Source organism: Salvelinus fontinalis, chromosome 12 (genome assembly GCF_029448725.1).
Source record: "Salvelinus fontinalis isolate EN_2023a chromosome 12, ASM2944872v1, whole genome shotgun sequence".
Taxonomy (NCBI): Eukaryota; Metazoa; Chordata; class Actinopteri; order Salmoniformes; family Salmonidae; genus Salvelinus; species Salvelinus fontinalis.
The window spans coordinates 39,592,347-39,612,900 of NC_074676.1; the positions used below are offsets into that span (position 1 = coordinate 39,592,347).

The 20,554-nt window shown below is 42.5% G+C and overlaps 1 protein-coding gene across 1 annotated transcript; it reads right to left on the reverse strand.

Moving 5' to 3' along the window:
• Positions 1 to 312: 312 nt before the first annotated feature.
• Positions 313 to 19,777, reverse strand: LOC129867388 (SUN domain-containing protein 2-like). Its single transcript, XM_055940757.1, has 13 exons — positions 19,486 to 19,777; positions 10,775 to 10,877; positions 10,547 to 10,683; positions 10,076 to 10,345; positions 9,898 to 9,969; positions 9,471 to 9,619; positions 9,282 to 9,335; positions 9,152 to 9,202; positions 6,846 to 6,919; positions 6,386 to 6,518; positions 5,561 to 6,064; positions 5,276 to 5,365; positions 313 to 4,887 (listed from the first exon to the last, which is right to left on the reverse strand). Exons 1-13 carry the CDS (start codon positions 19,502 to 19,504, stop codon positions 4,765 to 4,767), a joined length of 1,779 nt encoding a protein of 592 aa, XP_055796732.1. The 5' UTR covers positions 19,505 to 19,777; the 3' UTR covers positions 313 to 4,764.
• Between the last annotated feature and the right edge of the window lie 777 nt (positions 19,778 to 20,554).

Here is a 20,554-nt window from a genome sequence, read left to right on the forward strand (position 1 = left end):
AACGTTACTACTCTATTGACTTTTAGTACTCTTGAACTCTCGTTCTCTGCGTTGTGTATTTATCTTCGAAATATTCTTATACTTCTGTAAATGAGACATGTGCAAAAAGTCATAAAAACACGTTTTCACCTTGTCAATATGGAGTATTGTGGGTAAATGGGTGAAACATATTTTAATCCATTTTTCAATTCAGGCTGTAACACAACAAAATGTTGAATAAGTCAAGAGGTATGACTACTTTCTGAAGCCACTGTAGCTTTACTTTAAAGCATTGCTGAGCAATTTGAGTCAAAATAATCAGTTGATAAAAGCAACAGGGTTGAGAAGTTTTATTTGTCACTCCAATGTCTATAACACCTTAAAGAAAGAAAAAAACGTAGCAGAAGCGCTTCAGGTATTCCAAAACAACCACAGGTGCTCTTTGAGGGGAATAGGAAATGAAAAGCATATGGGAAAATTATAACATCAAATAAGTGGCATAAACAATCAAAGTCAAGGAACCTGGTGGGTTTGAAAGTTAGGAAGCCTTTCATTAATGGGCTACAACATTATTAAAATACACTAATGCGTATCGGCTTAGTCCTTCATCAGGGTGTCTGATACAAAGTGAGTCAAGGCTATATAACTGCATCTCCTCCATTTTGTATCAGACGCAGTAAGCCGATACAATTTTAATAATGGTGTAGCCCATAAATTAAAGTATTTTTTTACTTTCAAACCCACGAGTGCCTGGACTTGGATATAACAGTCCAAGGGAAGACTTCTGCAGTCATTTTACATTACCCTACATTAATTACATGGTACAATATCGATGCATTATCAATGACCTGATCCATAGCAAATAAATATCATATACCACTGAGTATTTGAAAAACTCATAAATAACACAATGTCCTTCATTCAATTATGTTTAATATGCACATGGTTAAATAAATACAAACCAATATCATGAGCATTATGTTCACCTGTGCCGTACTCAGTTGGGTACAATGTAGCAACAATTTTGCAACACAAAACAATTCTGAATTCTTTAACAACTTCAGGTACGATCTTCCTGTTTCAAAATGTTTTATCCCATTTCGTGCCAATATAAAAACACACACCTGGTTAAGTACAGTATGTCCCAATTCTAAACATCTGATCATGTACCTGTCAAAATGCCACTCTGTCAAAGAGCACTATTGCAGAAAAGTAACCAAAATAAATGTGTACATTCAATTTCAGAGTATATGTCATACACATTCAGTATGCATATATATGTCCCAGTCAAAAGTTTGGAAACACCTACTCATTCCAGGGTTTCTTTATTGTTACTATTTTCTACATTGTAGAATAATAGTGAAGACATTACAACTAGGAAGTAACACATATGGAATCCTGTAGTAACCAAAAAAGTGTTAAAACAAATCAAAATATATTTGAGATTCTTCAAAGTAGCCACCCTTTGCCTTGATGTCAGCTTTGCACAATCTTGGCATTCTCTCAACCAGCTTCATGAGGTAGTCACCTGGAATGCATTTCAATTAACAGGTATGCATTAAAAGTTAATTTGTGGAATTTCTTTCCTTCTTAATGTGTTTGAGGCAATCGGTTGTGTTGTGACAGGGTAGGGTTGGTATACAAAACATAGCCCTATTTGCCATGATGAAACTGGCTCTCATGAGGACCGCCACAAGAAAGGAAGACCCAGAGTTAACTCTGCTGCAAAGGATACGTTCATTAGAGTTACCAGCCTCAGACATTTCAGCCCAAATAAATGCTTCACAGAGTTCAAGAAACAGACAAATCTCAACATCAACTGTTCAGAGCAGACTGCATGAATCAGGCCTTCATGGTCAAATTGCTGCAAAGAAACCACTAGTAAAGAACACCAATAAGAAGAAGAGACTTGTTTGGGCCAAGAAACACAAAAAATCTGTTCTTTGGTCTGAGGAGTCCAAATTTGTGATTTTTGGTTCTAACCGCCATGTGTGAGAGGCAGAGTAGGTGAACGTATGATCTCCACATGTATGGTTCCCACGGTGAAGTATGGAGGAGGAGGTGTGATGGTGTGGGGGTGCTTTACTGGTGACACGGTCTGTGATTTATTTAGAATTCAAGGCACACTTAACCAGCATGGCTACCACAGCGATACGCCATCCCATCTGGTTTGCACTTAGTGGGACGATCATTTGTTTTTTTAACAGAACAATGACCCAACACACCTTCAAGGTGTGTAAGGGCTATTTGACCAAGGAGAGTGATGGAGTGCTGCATCAGATGACTTGGCCTCCACAATCACCCGACCTCAACCCAATTGAGATGGTTTGGGATGTTTATCTTGTTAAAAAAAAAAAAAAATTAACTAGGCAAGTCAGTTAAAAACAAATTCTTATTTACAATGACGGCCTAGGAAGTGGGCAGAACGACAGATTTTTACCTTGTCAGCTCGGGGATTCGATCGCGCAACCTTTCAGTTACTAGCCCAACACTCTAACCACTAGGCTACCTGCCGCCCTGAGTGAAGGAAAAGCAGCCAACAAGTGCTCAGCATATGTGGGAACTCCTATAAGACTGTTGGAAAAGCATTCCAGGTGAAGCTGGTTGAAAGAATGCCAAGAGTGTACAAAGCTGTCATCAAGGCAAAGAGTGGCTACTTTGAAGAAACTCAAATATATTTTGATATGGTTATCACTTTTTTTGCTTACTGCATGATTCCATGTGCTATTTCATAGTTTTGATGTCTTCACTATTATTCTACAACGTAGAAAATAGTAAAAAAAAAAAATAAAAAAATAAAAATCCTTCAATGAGTAGGTGTCAACTTTTGACTGGTACTGTATATATGAATAATGATAATGCGCTAGCATGGAGGAAGTTGTAACCATATTTTCCGCATTTGGCTTCCGTGTTTTAAAAGCATTCGAAAATGAGGTGGATACATAGCCAATCATTTCAGGTATTGAACTACATTCCTATGGGGAAATGATTTACTTATATTCTGTTGTATTTGGACAAACTTAAAATTGACCCAGCGTTAAGTATGATGTTTCACTGCCGTAACATCAGAAAAACATAATACCTAAAAAAAATGCTATTGAGACCTAATCATACTGTATAGGTCCTTTTTGTGATCAGTCTTTTGTTAGTCTGTAGCTACCACTGCTGCACATAATACTGTAATTGTAAATATAATGATTTAAAACATGAAATAAAAAAGTTCCTGATTATTTTCATCAAACACTAGCAAAAAGTACAAGGTTACTTTTTTGCTATTTACAAATGTTTAGAATGCGAAAAGCGTGACATTTAGTCATCATTGCTTTGAGGTGAAAGTTATTCAAGTATTGCAGTAAAATTGGTAAGAGAAATTATGTATTTCTTTTTTTATGATTTGTACCTTGCATCTGAAAAAAATGCTAAACGTGCGTACACTACTATTAAACTGATCAAAATTGGTAAAAATACAAATTAAGACTTAAAATTAAACAAAAATAAATGCTGCAAGCCATGTAAACTAAGCTGTATATTTGAGTTCAGACAATACGTTCCAGGCCTCCCAAGTGGTACAGTGATCTAAGGCACTGCATCGCAGTGCTAGCTGTGCCACTAGAGATTCTAGGTTAGAGTCCAGGCTCTGTCGCAGCCAGCCCGACTGGGAGACCCATGGAGCAGTGCACAATTGGCCCAGCTTCATCCGGATTAGGGAAGGGTTTGGCCGGCAGGGATGTCCTTGTCCCATCGGGCACTAGCGACTCCTGTGGCGGGCCAGGCGCAGTGCACGCTGACACGGTCGCCAGGTGTATGGCGTTTCCTCCGACACATTGGTGCGGCTGGCTTCCGGGTTAAGTGGGCATTGTGTCAAGAAGCAGTGTGGCTTGGTTGGGTTGTGTTTCGGAAGACGCACGGCTCTCGACCTTCGCCTCGCCCGAGTCCATACGGGAGTTGCAGCGATGAGACAAGACGGTAACTACCAATTAGATACCATGGAATTGGGAAAAAAGGGTTTAAAAAAATTATTACATGTAAAAGACAATACGTTGCAACCTCTGTGCGCCTGTCTATTTCTCTCTAGTCTCTATTATTATAAAGGACATTGAAACACCAGTGCATTACCAAATGCAAAGTAGAAAGCATCTACAATCATATAGTTCATCCTGTAATAGGAAGCCTATTGGCAAGGTGCGTCGAGACTTAACCATTCAGACCAACAGAAAAGTCATTTACAAGCATATTACATCCAATTCTTATCGTACTAATAAAATACATGAACAATACATCTTGATACTTGCAAAATATACATCCAACAACGTTCTTTTTAACCATAATTAAACCTTTGTATATAATTTTAAGACACAGATAAAATTAAACAAAATAAGAGCCCAGTAACACAGGAGGAATTGTCATAAACACACATTCAAAGTACAATCTGAAATCTTTGTCCGCTGTGGACGGGCGTTAAAATGCAAACAAATAATCGATGCTCATAAGCATACACACGCACACAAACAGTTCAATTTGAAACTCTCAAAAACTCATCCCCACACTCTTATTAGCCACGTCAATAACTCTTCCAGAAATGAAACTGCAAATTGCAACTTAAACCCCTGCTGACCTCTGACCTCACACCCAGCAGAAGCCAGTTTAGGAAGCCATCCTGATTACGCCAAATAAATACATTTATTTAGAATGGTCCGTCATAATGTTGAGATGCAAAAAGAATGTTGCTCCGATATGAAAGCGAAGCCTCGGAGGTCTGCGGTTGAGGTGGACGGTGAACGCCTCTCACTTGGAGGAGGAGGCCATGTGTCCGTGCACACGGAAGCGGTACACGCATGTGTACTCCAGGTGACCCCAGTTACTCAGAACGCGCAGCTCCACGAAATAATAGATGGCCCTGGTAGGGTTCTGACAGAGAGAACAGGAAGGGTAAAGGGTTAGAACAAGCAACACAACTGATGACTGAATGGAGGGTCAACAGTAGCTACTAGCTAGGTAGTTAGAACTTCGTTCTATGGTCCTGGTCCAGGTCTATTCCAGGCTTATTTCAGCTATAGTCTGTTGCATAAACATTGAGCCCGACTAATGTCTCACGCCCCCCAAAAATAACCTAGTAATCCTAACCGGAGGTCGTATTCACTAGGCACCAAATGGAAGAAAAACTGAAAGAGGGAGGGACTACCTGAACTTGTCCAATAAGAAATGCTAATTTTCTGTAGCAAATAGTTTTGCTTCATTTTGAAACGGTGTGTACTAATGAATACAACCGAGGCAAAGTTTAAATGATGGGACTCACAGGCAGTTGGAAGGTCTGGATTGCCCCTCCGTGCTGGTCATAAGTGAAGGTTCCCAGCCACGTGCCGTCTTCTGTCTCAGTGGACATACCCTGCACAGAGAGAGAAAGAGATGAGACCGATTTTTAAAGACAGAAATGAGTCATCAGTGTTAAAGATATTCCCCATACTGCTCTAAACATCTCTGTAGGAAATCTTCAACAGTAGATTATGTAGATGTGGCTCTGGGCAAAAGTTGTGCACTGAATAGAGTGTCAGGGAAGGGCTAGAGGTCACAGATGACTCACGTAGACAGAGAAGGCCTTGGGCGCGCTGTCGATGCGTCCGGTGGGCGCGTTGGAGACCGGCAGGTGCTCCAGTGTGACGTGGGTGACGTGGGCAGGATGAGATAGGGCGATGACCAGGGTGCCCTGCGCTCCGTGGAACGCCCAGCACTTCCCAGCTTGCACCGCCTGGCCCTGGATAACAGTGCGGGGGTTCTCAGAGGGGTACCAGAGGGGTACACCCAGGAAGGACACGCATGCCGAGCGGGTACGGTACGTCTCGGAACACCGTGTGCTCACAACACTGGCACCTTGGGACTCCAAGGCAAAGTCTGGCATCCTGTCAGCCAATAGGGGACTGCAGTTCTTCACAACCTCTTTCACCATCTGTGGCTCATTCTGGGGCACATTCTCATGCAGCCATTTGGCCATGGCCTCTTCGAGCTCAGGGGTCAGGTGTGTGTTGGCTGTGGTGGGGTTGGGAGCTGGAGGAGGCTGGTTCTGAACAGAGTAGACCTGCTTCCCCAGCTACACAACACAGACAGACCACATCCATTAGGTTAGGAAGGCTCATCACTTACTGTGTCCCAAACGGCACCCCATTCCCTATATAGTGCACTACCATAGGGCTCTGGTCAAAAGTAATTGTAAGTCGCTCTGGAGGAGAGCATCTGCTAAATGACTAAAATGGGAAATGTAGTGCACTATGTAGGGAATTGGGTGCCATTTTTGACTCACCCATTCACATTTTAGTTATTTAGCACCATCTCTTATGCAGAACCACTTAAAAAAGTGCAAAAGTTCAGTGCTACAAATTTGACTTGAGTTTACGTGTTTTGTGTACTTTACCGTGGCACTCTGGTCCTCCAGGGCAACGACTCTCTGCCTGATGTGTGTGTGTTGGTCCTTCAGCTCGCCCACCTGACTGGTGAAGCCGGCTGTCTGTTGGCTCAAACGATGCTCCCAATCCAGTGGATTCACACTACAAAAGAAAAAAATAGAACTTAATTGTCTAGTGAGAAACAGAGATATTTATTTATCTTCAACCCCCTGGGACAGCAAACTCACAAAACATTTTAAAAGGCTAAGTTAAGATTGGATTTAAGACAAAGTTTTTTTTGCAAACAAGGTTTGGACATTAGATTGGTTAACAGAAAAAGTATAGGAGTATGTTTTCACTCCTTTCAAATCTTCCCAAGTGCCTAGGGAGCATGGGACAGGAGCTAGGGCTAAGGACAGGAGGTAGATGCTAGGAGGTAGGGGCAGAAGCTAGGGAACAGGTTCTGGATTGGGCCGGCTACACACTCACCTGTCCACTCTCACTCTCACGTCCCTCATGTCTGTTCTCACGTCTGCCAAGTCTGTCTGCAGTCTCTCTACCATCTGGTGGGATAGACGAGCACAAAGACTACATCTCAACCATATTCGTAAATATACAACAATTCTATAGAACAAAACATACATATATATACAGTACCAGTCAAAAATTTGGACACTCCTACTCAGTCCAGGGTTTATCTTTATTTGTACTATTTTCTACATTGTAGAATAATAGTGAAGACATCACAACTATGAAATAACACATGGAATCATGTAGTAAACAAAAAAATATATATATATTTTACATTTTAGATTCTTCGAAGTAGACACTCTTTGCCTTAACTCTTGGCATTCTCTCAACCAGCTTCCCCTGGAATACTTTTCCAACAGTTTTGAAGGAGTTGCCACATATGCTGCGCTCCTGAGTGGCGCAGCGATCTAAGGCACTGCATCTCAGTGCAAGAGGCGTCACTACAGTCCCTTTTGAATCCAGGCTGAATCACATCCAGCCGTGATTGTGCGCCGCCCTTATAGGACTCCCAATTAACTCAGCGTCGTCCGGGTTTGGCCGTCACTGTAAATAATAATTTTATCTTAACTGACTAGCCTAGTTAAATAAAGGTAAAATAAAAAAATAGACTGCTTTTCCTTCACTCTGCGGTCCAACTCATCCCAAACAATCTCAATTGGGTTGAGGGCGGGTGATTGTGGAGGCCAAGTCATCTGATGCAGCACTCCATCACTCTCCTTCTTGGTCAAATAGCCCTTACACAGCCTGGAGGTGTGTTGGGTCATTGTCCTGTTGAAAAATAAATGATAGTCCCACTAAGCGCAAACCAGATGGGATGGTGTATCGCTGCAGAATGCTGTGGTAGCCATGCTGGTTATGTGTACTTGAATTCTAAATAAATCACAGACAGTGTCACCAGCAAAGCCTAGAAGGCCAGCATCCTGGAGTCGCCGCTTCACTGTTGACGTTGAGACTGGTGTTTTGCGGGTACTATTTAATGAAGCTGCCAGTTGAGGACTTGTGAGGCATCCGTTTCTCAAACTAGACACTCTAATGTACTCGTCCTCTTGCTCAGTTGTGCATCGGGGCCTCCCACTCCCCTTTCTATTCTGGTTAGAGACAGTTTGCGCCGTTCTGTGAAGGGAGTAGTACACAGCGTTGTACGAGATCTTCAGTTTCTTGGCAATTTCACAAAATGGAATAGCCTTCAATTCTCAGAACAAGAATAGACGGACGAATTTCAGAAGTTATTTATTTGTTTCTGGCCATTTTGAGCCTGTAATCAAACCCACAAATGATGATGCTCCAGATACTCAACTAGTCTAAAGAAGGCCAGTTTTATTGATTCTTTAATCAGCACAACAGTTTTCAGCTGTGCTAACATAATTGCAAAAGGGTTTTCTAATGATCAATTAGCCTTCTAAAATTATAAACTTAGATTAGCTATATAATACTATTTTGATGATAAACACACAACGCAGAGAATGAGGACGAGAGTACTAAACTAAATAGAGTACTATTGTCAATGTAAATAGGAGTTGGTTTTCAGTTCAACAGCTGTTTAGAATCTGTGGAATGTCAGTCCTCAACTCAGAGCTATGTTCTGTACATTGAGTCTGGAGCATTTGACCATTGGCCCAGTTGTACTGCAAGAACTTCTGATTGGTCAACCCCAAGCTAGGTTGGGGGCTTATACATGACATCCTGTTATTTGCTCTGTGGAGAAAAGCTGAGGATAACAGGGGGAATGAACATCTACCTCCCAGCATAGCATCTATGATTTGTCCTTTTCAAATAAATAAACGTTTCTCCCCGATTTGCTTTGGGGTTTGTGTTATTGAAGAATAACAACTGCTAACAACTAACACATCGTGCCATTGGAACACAGAAGTGATGGTTGCCGATAATGGGCCTATGTCGATATTCCATTAAAAATCAGCCGTTTCCAGCTACAATAGTCATTTACAACATTAACAATGTCTACACTATATTTCTGATAAATTTGATGTTATTTTAAATGGATTTTTTTTGTTGCTTTTCTTTAAAAAATAAGGACATTTCTAAGTGACCACAAACTTTTGAACGGTTGTGTGTGTGTGTGTATATATATTATATAAAAAAGAAAACACTATTTCCCAAATACTGCACTATTATAGAGCCCTATAAAAGGAATCCCTATTACACTACTACAGACATCTATAACCAAAACCCTGTTCTCCATACTAGACTGTTATAGGACCTTATGACACCCCATTCCACATAATACTGCACTATAGAGTACTCACCTCGGTTACAAATTTCTGCTTGTCTTCCTTCTTAAGAATTTCTATTTCTCTCTGCGGGAGAACACGTACACAAGTCAGTTAACCAAATAAATACACCCAAATGCAGTATAGTTTGTGCATTCTCTCTTACCAGGATGGTGTTCATCTTGGCTTCCAGAGCAGAATGAAATACCGAAGCTCCATCCTGCAGAAAGAGTTTCAACAAACAAGCTATTAATTGAACAATCCAGGAGTACACATGCAGAGCGTCAATGCAGCATCCTACCAAATCAAGAGAAAGAGAGATTATTGCCGGGTGTGTGGTCCCATCAGATCCTACCATAGCCTTGACAGGCGGAGTGAAGACAGGTGGCGTAGTGAAGACAGGTGGCGGAGTCGGGGTGATGACAGCTCGGTTCAGGGTCATAGTGATAGCATTCAGGGCTGAAGTCAGGGTGGCCCATACCAAGGGGGCAAGGTGCCAGCAGCCTAGCAGAAAGGGGTAGAATAGACTTGAATACACTAAGGAGCACATTATCATACAGGACAGGCTACACAGACAACATTTAGAACATTTTTGCTCGTCAACAATGGGTGTGTGTGTGTTGTACTTCGGTTATTTAAATTGTCAGTAAGTACTATGGTTAGGCATGTCATCTGTGGACAATGTACTGCTGGCACCAATAAAGTAACAGCGCTATTGGTTCTTTTCATGGAAGTTCTATAGAACTATAGACTGTCTGATTCTGTGGTGTGATGTCACTCACCGAAGGTCAAGAGGATGAGGAGGATGGCAATTAGAATGGCCTTCCTCACATCGGCCGGGATAAACGGAGGGGCTACAGGAGGAGACAGAGATAAAGCTAATGCTAACAAACAAGCTACAAGCATAGAGACCGACTAATGCTACACTAGCACACACACACACACACACACACTACTCACCCCAATTGGCACTAGCACTTGTCCTGTTAGTGCCAGATCTCTGGCTGACGCTAACCCTTTGTTCGCCTAAGGAGGAGTCTCCAGAGTATCCTCTGTAACGTCTTGCCTCTGATGAGGAGTAACCAGAGCTGTCTATGGCGCTGCTCCGGGCCTGGTTCAGGCCGGTCTGGCAGGACGAGAAGCCCCTGGGGCTAGGAGCCAGGTTCAGGCTGGGGGCTGGGGCACGAGGTTCCTGGAAGGTCTTCCTCCTCTGAACCAAGCTTGAGACCCCTGAAGGGCAGGGGGTGCGGGGACAAAAAGAGGGAGACGGTTAGTTTTGAATAGCCATAATAGCTAACTACAACCATAGACAAAGAGGCAGCTGCAATACAAAGCTATACTGTACAGTGTATACAGTATAGGCCTAGACAATGAAAGTAACTGAGTGAGTGTCAATAGGACTGTGGATGCAGGAAGTGGTGTGAACCGTACCAATGTAGTCCTCAGCATTGATGGGTGTCTCCACTGTACTACCCTTGCTGCTAGCGGTGCTAGCCACGCTGTTGGCTCGGCTGGATGTACGAGAGGCCGCCACTTTACGACCACCTGTCTTCCTCTTAGTAAAAACCCTTAGAGATAGAGAGAAAGGGCTTTGTTAAAGCAACTTTGTCAGGCCTACTGTATTAGGCTATACGGTACAACATGAAACACAAAACACACCTCACGGGGCTCTCCCTGTAGGAAACTGAGGAGGACTCATCATCGTCTGATGACTGGTGGTAGTATCCCCCTAAAACCAGCCTCATACTGCGCCGCGACATGTCTGACAGAGAGAGAGATAGAGACAGAGACAATACCTCATACAGGATACTGTGTTATACTAACTGCTTTAACTTCTCTGGGATATGTGGGACGCTAACGTCCAACTTGGCCAAAAGCCAGTAAAAATGCGGAGCACCAAATTCAAATATATTACTATAAAAATCTAACTTTCATTAAATCACACATGAGAGACATCAAATTAAAGCTACACTGGTTGTAAATCCAGCCAACATGTCAGAATTCAAAAAGGATTTACGGCAAAAGCACACCAAACGATTATGTTAGGTCAGTACATAGCCACAGAAAAACAGCAATTTTTCCAGTCAAAGAGAGGAGTAACATAAAGCAGAAATAGAGATAAAATGTATCACTAACCTTTGATGATCTTCATAGGACTTCATGTTACACAATACATGTATGTTTTGTTCGGTAAAGTTCATATTTATATTCAAAAATCTGAGTTTAGGCGGAACGCTACTGTCTCACTTGGCCAAAAGCCAGAGAAAATGCAGAGCGCCATATTCAAATAAATTACTATAAAAATCAAACTTTCATTAAATCACACATGAAAGATATAAAATTAAAGCTACACTGGTTGTGAATCCAGCCAACATGTCAGAATTCAAATAGGCTTTTCGGCAAAAGTAAACGATGCTATTATCTGAGGATAGCACCATAGTAAACAGAGAGAGAAGCATATTTCAACCCTGCAGGCGCGACACAAAACGCAGAAATAAAAATATAATTCATGCCTTACCTTTGACGAGCTTCTGTTGTTGGCACTCCAATATGTCCCATAAACATCACAAATGGTCCTTTTGTTTGATTAATTTTGTCGATATATATCCAAAATGTCCATTTATTTGGCGCGTTTGATCCAGAAAAACACCGGTTCCAACTTGTGAAACGTGACTACAAAATATCTCAAAAGTTACCTGTAAACTTTGCCAAAACATTTCAAACTTCTTTTGTAATACAACTTTAGGTATTTTTTAACGTAAATAATCGATAAAATTGAAGATGGGAAGATGTGTTCAATACAGGATTAAAACAAACTGTAGCTAGCCTTCTGGTCATGCGCCACTAACAAACAGGACACAACAAGTGACCCTGATTCAAAATGGCTGTACTTCTTCATTACACAAAGGAAAAACCCTCGACCAATTTCTAAAGACTGTTGACATCCAGTGGAAGCGGTAGGAACTGCAAGAAGGTAAATTCAAAATCTGGTTTCCCAATGAAAACTCATTGAAAAGAGAGTGACCTAAAAAAAAAGACTTCTGAATGGTTTGTCCTCGGGGTTTTGCCTGCTAAATAAGTTATGTTATACTCACAGACATGATTCAAACAGTTTTAGAAACTTCAGAGTGTTTTCTATCCAAATCTACTAACAATATGCATATCTTATCTTCCGGGGATGAGTAGCTGGCAGTTGAATTTGGGTATGCTTTTCATCCAAACGTGAAAATGCTGCCCCCTATCCTAGAGAAGGAGGTGATAGCGTTAGCCCAGAGCTGGTGGTAAGAGAGAGGCTCTCTGACAGATGCTCTCCTGTATAATCTCTAATCCAGTTAATCTACAGCACCTCACACTGCTCTCTCATGCGCACCCCCCCCCCCCCCAAACACACCCCATTGTACAATAAAAGACATCTCAGTAATTAACGTTACAGTAAGGCCTGAATACTACACAGGCAGCATTGGCATAGTCATATGAAAAGGCTAGAGCTATCAAACCCAGATCTGTAAGGTGATTTGCTTAAAGCCTGACAAAGCCAGATCTGGTTAGGGATAAAAACTAACCTTAGAATTTTTTTGTGCGTACTTAGTAACTTACATATTACTCAGTGCAATGCTAACTGTGGCTGTGTAGGAATGAACTTCAACTTTCAAACAGCGCTAGCACGGATTGGAATTAGCTAACTGGCAGAAGGAGAGGTCAGTACAGGTGCATCAAAGCTGGGACTGAAAAACAGCTTCTATCTCAAGGCCATCAGACTGTTAAATAGCCATCACTAGCCGGCTACCACCCAGTTACTCAACCATGCATCTTAGAGGCTGCTGCCCTATATACATGGAATCACTGGCCACTTTATTAACGGAACACTAGTTACTTTAATAAATGTTTACATACTGCTTTACTCATCTCATATGTACAGTAACAGTCAAACGTTTGGAGTCACCTTCTGTATACTACCACTATCTTGTCACAACACAACTGATTGGCTCAAATGCATTAAGGAAAGAAGTTCCACAAATGTAATTTTAACAAGGCACACCTGTTAATTGAAATGCATTCCAGGTGACTACCTCATGAAGCTGGTTGAGAGAATGCCACAAGTGTGCAAAACTGTTAAGGCAAAGGGTGGCTACTTTGAAGAATCCAAATATATTTTGATTTGTTTAACACTTTTTTGGTTACTACATGATTCCATATGTGTTATTTCATAGTTGATGTCTTCACTATTATTCTACAATGTAGAAAATAGTAAAAATAAAGAAAAACCCTGGAATGAGTAGGTGCCCAAACATGACTTGACTTAATGCATTTCAATTAACAGGTGCGCCTTGTTAAAAGTGAATTTGTGGAATTTCTTTCCTTAATGTGTTTGAGCCAATCAGTTGTGTTGTGACAAGGTAGGTGTGGTATACAGAAGATAGCCCTATTTGGTAAAAGATCTTGCCATAATATAGACTTGAACAGCTCAAATATGCAAAGAGAAACTTTAAGACAAAGGTCAGTCAATTCGGAAAATTTCAGTTACCTCTGCTGCAGAGGATAAGTTCATTAGAGTTAACTACACTTCAGATTGCAGCCCAAATACATGCTTTAGAGTTCAAGTTACAGACATCTCAACATCAACTGTTCAGAGGAGATTGCATGAATCAGGCCTTCATGGTCAAATTGCTGCAAAGAAACCACTACTAAAGTACAACGATAAGAAGATACTTGCTTGGGCAAAGAAACACGAGCAATGGACATTAAACCAGAGGAAATTGACAAGTTACGCGGAAGATTAAACTACCAAAGGGACATTAAAAACGGTAACATCTTATGCTTCAGAGTCGTGGCTGAACGACATACAGCTGGCAGGTTATACGATGTACCGGCAGGATAGAACAGCGGCGTCTGGTAAGACAAGGGGCGGCGGACTATGTATTTTTGTAAAAAACAGCTGGTGCACGATATCTAAGGAAGTCTCGAGCTATTACTCGCCTGAGGTAGAGTATCTCATGATAAACTGTAGACCACACTACCTACCTCCATCTGTATTTTTTGTAGCTGTTTACATACCACCACAGTCAGAGGCTGGCACTAAGACAGCATTAATGAGCTGTATTCAGTCATAAGCAAACAAGAAAAAGCTCACCCAGAAGCGGCGCTCCTAGTAGCCGGGGACTTTAATGCAGGGAAACTTAAATCCGTTTTACCAAATTTCGATCAGCATGTTAAATGTGCAACCAGAGGAAAAAGAACTCTGGACCACCTATACTCCACACACACAGACACATACAAAGCTCTCCCTCACCCTTCATTTGGCAAATCTGACCATAATTCTACCCTCCCGATTCCTGCTTACAAGCAAAAATTAAAGCAGGAAGCACCAGTGACTAGATCAATAAAAAAAAGTGGTCAGATGAAGCAGATGGTAAACTACAGGACTGTTTTGCTAGCCCAGACTGGAATATGTTCCGGGATTCCTCCGATGGCATTGAGGAGTACACCACATCAGTCATTGGCTTCATCAATAAGTGCATCGATGATGTCGTCCCCACAGTCACCGTACGTATATACCGCAAACAGAAGCAAAGGATTACAGGCAGCATCCGCACTGAGCTAAAGGGTAGAGCTGCCACATTCAAGGAGCGGGACTCTAACCCGGAAGCTTATAAGAAATCCTGCTATGCTTGCCGACGAACCATCAAACAGGCAAAGCATCAATACAGGACTAAGATCGAGTACACCGGCTCTGACGCTCGTCGGATGTGGCAAGGCTTGCAAACCATTACAGACTACAAAGGGAAGCACAGCCGAGAGCTGCCCAGTGACACAAGCCTACCAGATGAGCTAAACTACTTCTATGCTCGCTTCGAGGCGAATAACACTGAAACATGCATGAGAGCACCAGCTGTTCCGGAAGACTGTGATCAAGCTCTCCGCAGCCGACGTGAGTAAGACCTTTAAACAGGTCAACATTCACAAGGCCACAGGGCCTGATGGATTACCAGGACGTGTACTGCGAGCATGCGCTGACCAACTGGCAAGTGTCTTCACTGACATTTTCAACCTCTCCATGTCCGAGTCTGTAATATCAACATGTTTTAAGCAGACCACCATAGTCCCTGTGCCCAAGAACACTAAGGTAACCTGCCTAAACGACTACTGATTCGTAGCACTCACGTCTGTAGCCATGAAGTGCCTTGAAAGGCCGGTCATGGCTCACATCAACACCATCATCCCAGAAACCCTAGACCAACTCAAATTTACATACCACCCCAACAGATCTACAGATGGTGCAATCTCCATTGCACTCCACACTGCCCTTTCCCACCTGGACAAAAGGAACACCTATGTGAGAATGCTATTCATTGACTACAGCTCAGCATTCAACACCATAGTTCCCTCAAAGGTCATCAATAAGCTAAGGACCCTGGGACTAAACACCTCCCTCTGCAACTGGATCCTGGACTTCCTAATGGGCCGCCCCCAGGTGGTAAGGGTAGGTAACAACACATGCGCCACGCTGATCCTCAACACAGGGGCCCCTCAGGGGTGCGTGCTCAGTCCCCTCCTGTACTCCCTGTTCACTCATGACTGAACGGCCTGGCACGACTCCAACAGCATCATTAAATTTGCCAATGACACAATAGTGGTAGGCCTGATCACCGACAAGACAGCCTATAGGGAGGTCAGAGGCCTGGCCGTGTGGTGCCAGGACAACAACCTCTCCCTCAACGTGATCAAGACAAATGAGATGATTGTGGACTACAGGAAAAAGAGGACCGATTCTCATCGACGGGATGAGTGGAGTGGAGCAGGTTGAGAGCTTCAAGTTCCTTGATGTCCACATCACCAACAAACTAACATGGTCCAAGCACACCAAGAGAGTCGTGAAGAGGGCACGACAAAACCTATTCCCCCTCAGTTGATTGAAAAGATTTGGCATGGGTCCTTAGATCCTCAAAAGGTTCTACAGCCGTAGGCGGTGTCAGAGAAAGGCCCCCCTGTATATAGCCTCGCTATTGTTATTTCACTGCACTCTTTAATTACTTGTTACTTTTACTTTTATTTTTTGAAACTGCATTGTTGGTTAGGGGCTCGGAAGTAAGCATCACTTGTAAGATCTACACCTGTTGTATTCGGCGCATGTGACTAATACAATTTTGATTTGATTTACTATTATTCTACAATGTAGAAAATAGTCAAAATCCAATTAAAACTGTTGAATGAGTAGGTGTGTCCAAACTTGACTGGCACTGTATGTAATTTTCCCCATTCAGTTTCACACAAAACCTTCTCACTGCACTAGCTCAGACCTGTTTTGATTGACAGTTTGCTGGTCCAATCAGAGAGCAGTGTGTGCGTTTCACTACCCAATCTGTTTTTTGCAAATGCGGTACTGTCTCTGGCTGCGTGGAGAGCAATCCACAGAGACAAAACCTGGCAAGATAATTAAGTCAGTCTCAAGTCAAAGTTGAGTCCCGATTCTTGAGGCTCCAAGTCAAGTCTCAAGTTATCAAATTTGTGACTCAAGTCAGACGAGTGCAAGTCATGTGGCTCGAGTCCACACCTCTGGTAACTAGTACTGCAGAGAAGCCAAAATACAGGGTAAAGGCATGGCATAAGGTGTAAGAGGATGTGGTGTGTGGTGAGACAGGAAGTCAGACATGTGAGTGATATGCAAATTCAGACAACAGAGTTGCGAAAAAGGAAGATGGCCCACACTATCCGCAGCTTTGACAACACTACAGTAAACAACAAGTTTAGGTTGCTAGGGCATAGAGCAGTGTATGTCCTTTTCCATGGTTACTGACAGACAAAAAGACACTGATGTAGGTCAAGTGATCAAGTGGGATTGAGCCAACACCATGAGATTGGGTAAAAACATCCAGCCAGCCAGGTTCAAGTAGCCTACATTAATAGCATTCTCATTGTTATGCAATGGAGTCTGGAATACACTACCTTCCTCTGGTGTGAAAATAAGCATTAGCATCACTGAACATATTGTACCATAGGCTAATTCTCTCAAATCCTCTATTCCACTGAAAATGGCGTCTCTTGCCGTCTCAGCGCTTTATCCTGCTTCCCAATCCTCTTCTCATTACAATAGCCTTCAGTTCCCTCCTTCCCTAAGCTCTCCTCACCTCTTTCCTTCCCTGATCCTGCAATCTAATCAACCCCTCTCATCTACAGTGCATTCGGAAAGTACTCAGACCCCTTGACTTTTTCCACCACATTGTTACATTACAGCCTTATTCTATAAATTGATTAAATTGATGAAGCAAAAACAAGTTAGAATTTCTCAAATGTATTATTTGCATAAGTATTATTAACATAAGTATTCAGACCTTTACTTAGTACTTTGTTGAAGCACCTTTGGCAGTCATTACAGCCTTGAGTCTTCTTGGGTACGACGCTGCAAGCTTGGCACACCTGTATTTGGGGAGTTTCTCCCATTCTTCTCAAGTTCTGTCAGGTTGGATGGGGAGCGTTGCTGCACAGCTATTTTCAGGTCTCTCCAGAGATGTTCGATCAGGTTCAAGTCCTGGCTCTGGCAGGGCCACTCAGGGACATTGAGACTTGTACCGAAGCCACTCCTGTGTTGTCCTGGCCGTGTGCTTAGGGCTGTTGTCCTGTTGGAAGGTGAACCTTTGCCCCAGTCGGAGGTCCTGAACGCTCTGGAGCAGGTTTTCATCAAGGATCTCTCTGTACTTCGCTCCGTTCATCTTTCCCTCGAACCTGACTGGTCTCCCAGTCCCTGCCACTGAAAAACATCCCCACAGCATGATGCTGCCGCCGTAGGGATGGTGCCAGGTTTCCTCCAGACGTGACGCTTGGCATGTAGGCCAAAGAGTTCAATCTTGGTTTCATCAGACGAGAGAATCTTGTTTCTCATGGCCTGAGAGTCCTTTAGGTGCCTTTTGGCAAATTCCAAGCAGGCTGTCATGTGCCTTTTATTGAGGAGTGGCTTATGTCTGGCCCCTCTACCATAAAGACCTGATTGGTGGAGTACTGCAGAGATGGTTGTTCTTTTGGAAGATTCTCCCATCTCTACAGAGGAACTCTGGAGCTCTGTCAGAGTGACCATCGGGTTCTTGGTCACCTCTCCGATCAAGGCCCTTCTCCCCAGATTGCTCAGTTTGGCCGTGCGGCCAGCTCTAGGAAGAGTCTTGGTGGTTCCAAACTTCTTAAATTTAAGAATGATGGAGGCCACTGTGTTCTTGGGGACCTTCAATGCTGCAGACATTTTTTGTACCCTTTCCCAGATCTGTGCCTCGACATCATCCTGTCTCGGAGCTCTACGGACAATTCCTTGAACCTCATGGCTTGGTTTTTGCTCTGACATGCACTGTCACCTGTGGGACCTTATATAGACAGATGTGTGCCTTTCTAAAATCATGTTCAATCAATGGAATTTAGCACAGGTGGACTCCAATCAAGTGGTAGAAACATCAAGGATGAGCAATGGAAACAGGATTCTCCTAAGCTCAATTTCGAGTCTGATAGCAAAGGGTCTGAATACTTATAAAAATGTATGGTTTTTTTGCAAACATTTCTAAAAACGTTGTCATTATGGGGTATTGTGTGTAGATTGAGTTCTTTTAAAATTTAAATAAAGCTGTAACGTAACAAAATGTGGAAAAAGGGGTCTGAATATTTTCTTTTTTCGTAGTTTGCTAGCCTATAATTACGTGGGGACACAAATGCAGTCCACACACTACAAAAGAGCATCCTTAGACCTGACACACATACAGGAGAACAGCGGTATAAAATACACATAAACAAAGACACGTGTGTTTCCGTAACAGCTTGAAGCTGATCCTCATTAGTAAATTGGATGATGTTCCTCCTAGAACATCAGAGAGGAGAGTTAGGGTTTGAACGTTATGTGTTCCTGTTAAGGGAGTGGCAGGTCATGGAGGCATTGCTGGCAGAGCTAGCATGACTACTGCCATACACACAGCCAGGCTACATAAGAAAAATAGACCGCAACATACACACACAGAGAGAGAGAGAGACCGGGAAAGAAAAAACCCGGCTGAGTCATTTTAAAAGAAACAGCACATAATTGCCATCTAAATAATAGGGCATGTGTTGACTGTGCCCCTAGAAGCTTGTAAACTGTTTCTCAGAAGTCTGTGTGTGTCAAATATGAACTCATCAGTACGCGTTATGTTTTATCAACAAGATGCTGACACTTCAGCCGCCGTCTCACGGACACAAACAGCATCATCCCCATATGAGAAAAAAGTAATGAATCTGCCTTACAAACTGTTAGTTATAGCACGTCACGAGTTCACAGTATAGCTACTGTAACTAGCTAGTACCATTAAACATGCATAAACAAACTTGGTGTAAACAAACGGATATATTTTGTCCTGACTTACCCGCTTCTTGGGTCGCCATCGTGGGTAAGGCAGAGGCAGAGCGCGAGTTCCTTGTCCCAGGCGGCGAGCTTTCAAATGTAACCCCTCTCAAATGGAACGATAACTTGGCTAATTACAACCAGCAGCCCTATACATTTCCGAACAACAACTTAGTGACAGACAGGACGGGGTATAAAGAGCCAACCCCTTTGTTGGCTCTTCGTAACACTTTCACAAAAAAATATGATACAGTATTTGCTAGCACAAGGCAAACGGGACTCAACCAGAACGTTGCTACTGACAGTTAGGTGGAGGAGGAGTCCGCGGGCCAGACAGACAGTTGCAAAACACCCTCTTATTTTGAGTTAAGGCTTATTAGGAGCTCTCGTCTTTTTTACGCGTCACCCTGTGGCAATATCTGGTCAGCAACAGTTTTCCCCCCTTTCTATTGAATGATTAATTAATAATCGTGGCAACTTTCCTTTGCATCTTGCGAGGTGAAATCAATTAATAAAAGTATGGGAAAATAGGCTAAACATGCGCATATGATAAAACCAAGGACATGACATTTAGAAAATATTACCTAAATCTTGTATAATGTTTTCAGTCTAGTCAGTGAAGAAGATCCCTGACTCTGGTTGTTGTACCGACACTGTCCATATTACATCGACTAATGCCTGACGTCATAATCAAGTCTCAGACAACTGATTATGAAGTCAAACATTGGTTGACTTTAAAAAATATACGTTTGCCTTGCTATCCTTACGTTTTCAAGTTAAAGTTAAATTAATTAATATAAAGTGCAATTTAATATTGAATTGCTTGATGAATAAAAAAAAAACATAACATAAGAGCACGTTCATTATGGACATAGTCGATCCAACAACCCAGAGTCAGTGGCCTTTCCTCTTCTCAATTAAATTTGCTCGACTCCTGCGTCCTCTCTGAGCCGTCCTCTCTGGCCTCACGTTAAAGGTAGTAGAGGAGAGGGAAAGTGTTAAAAAATACGCTTGTATTAAATGAGAGGGCTTGTTTGACATAGCAGTTAACATTGCAGGCAACTGCCGGCAGACTGTTCAACAAAAATAAA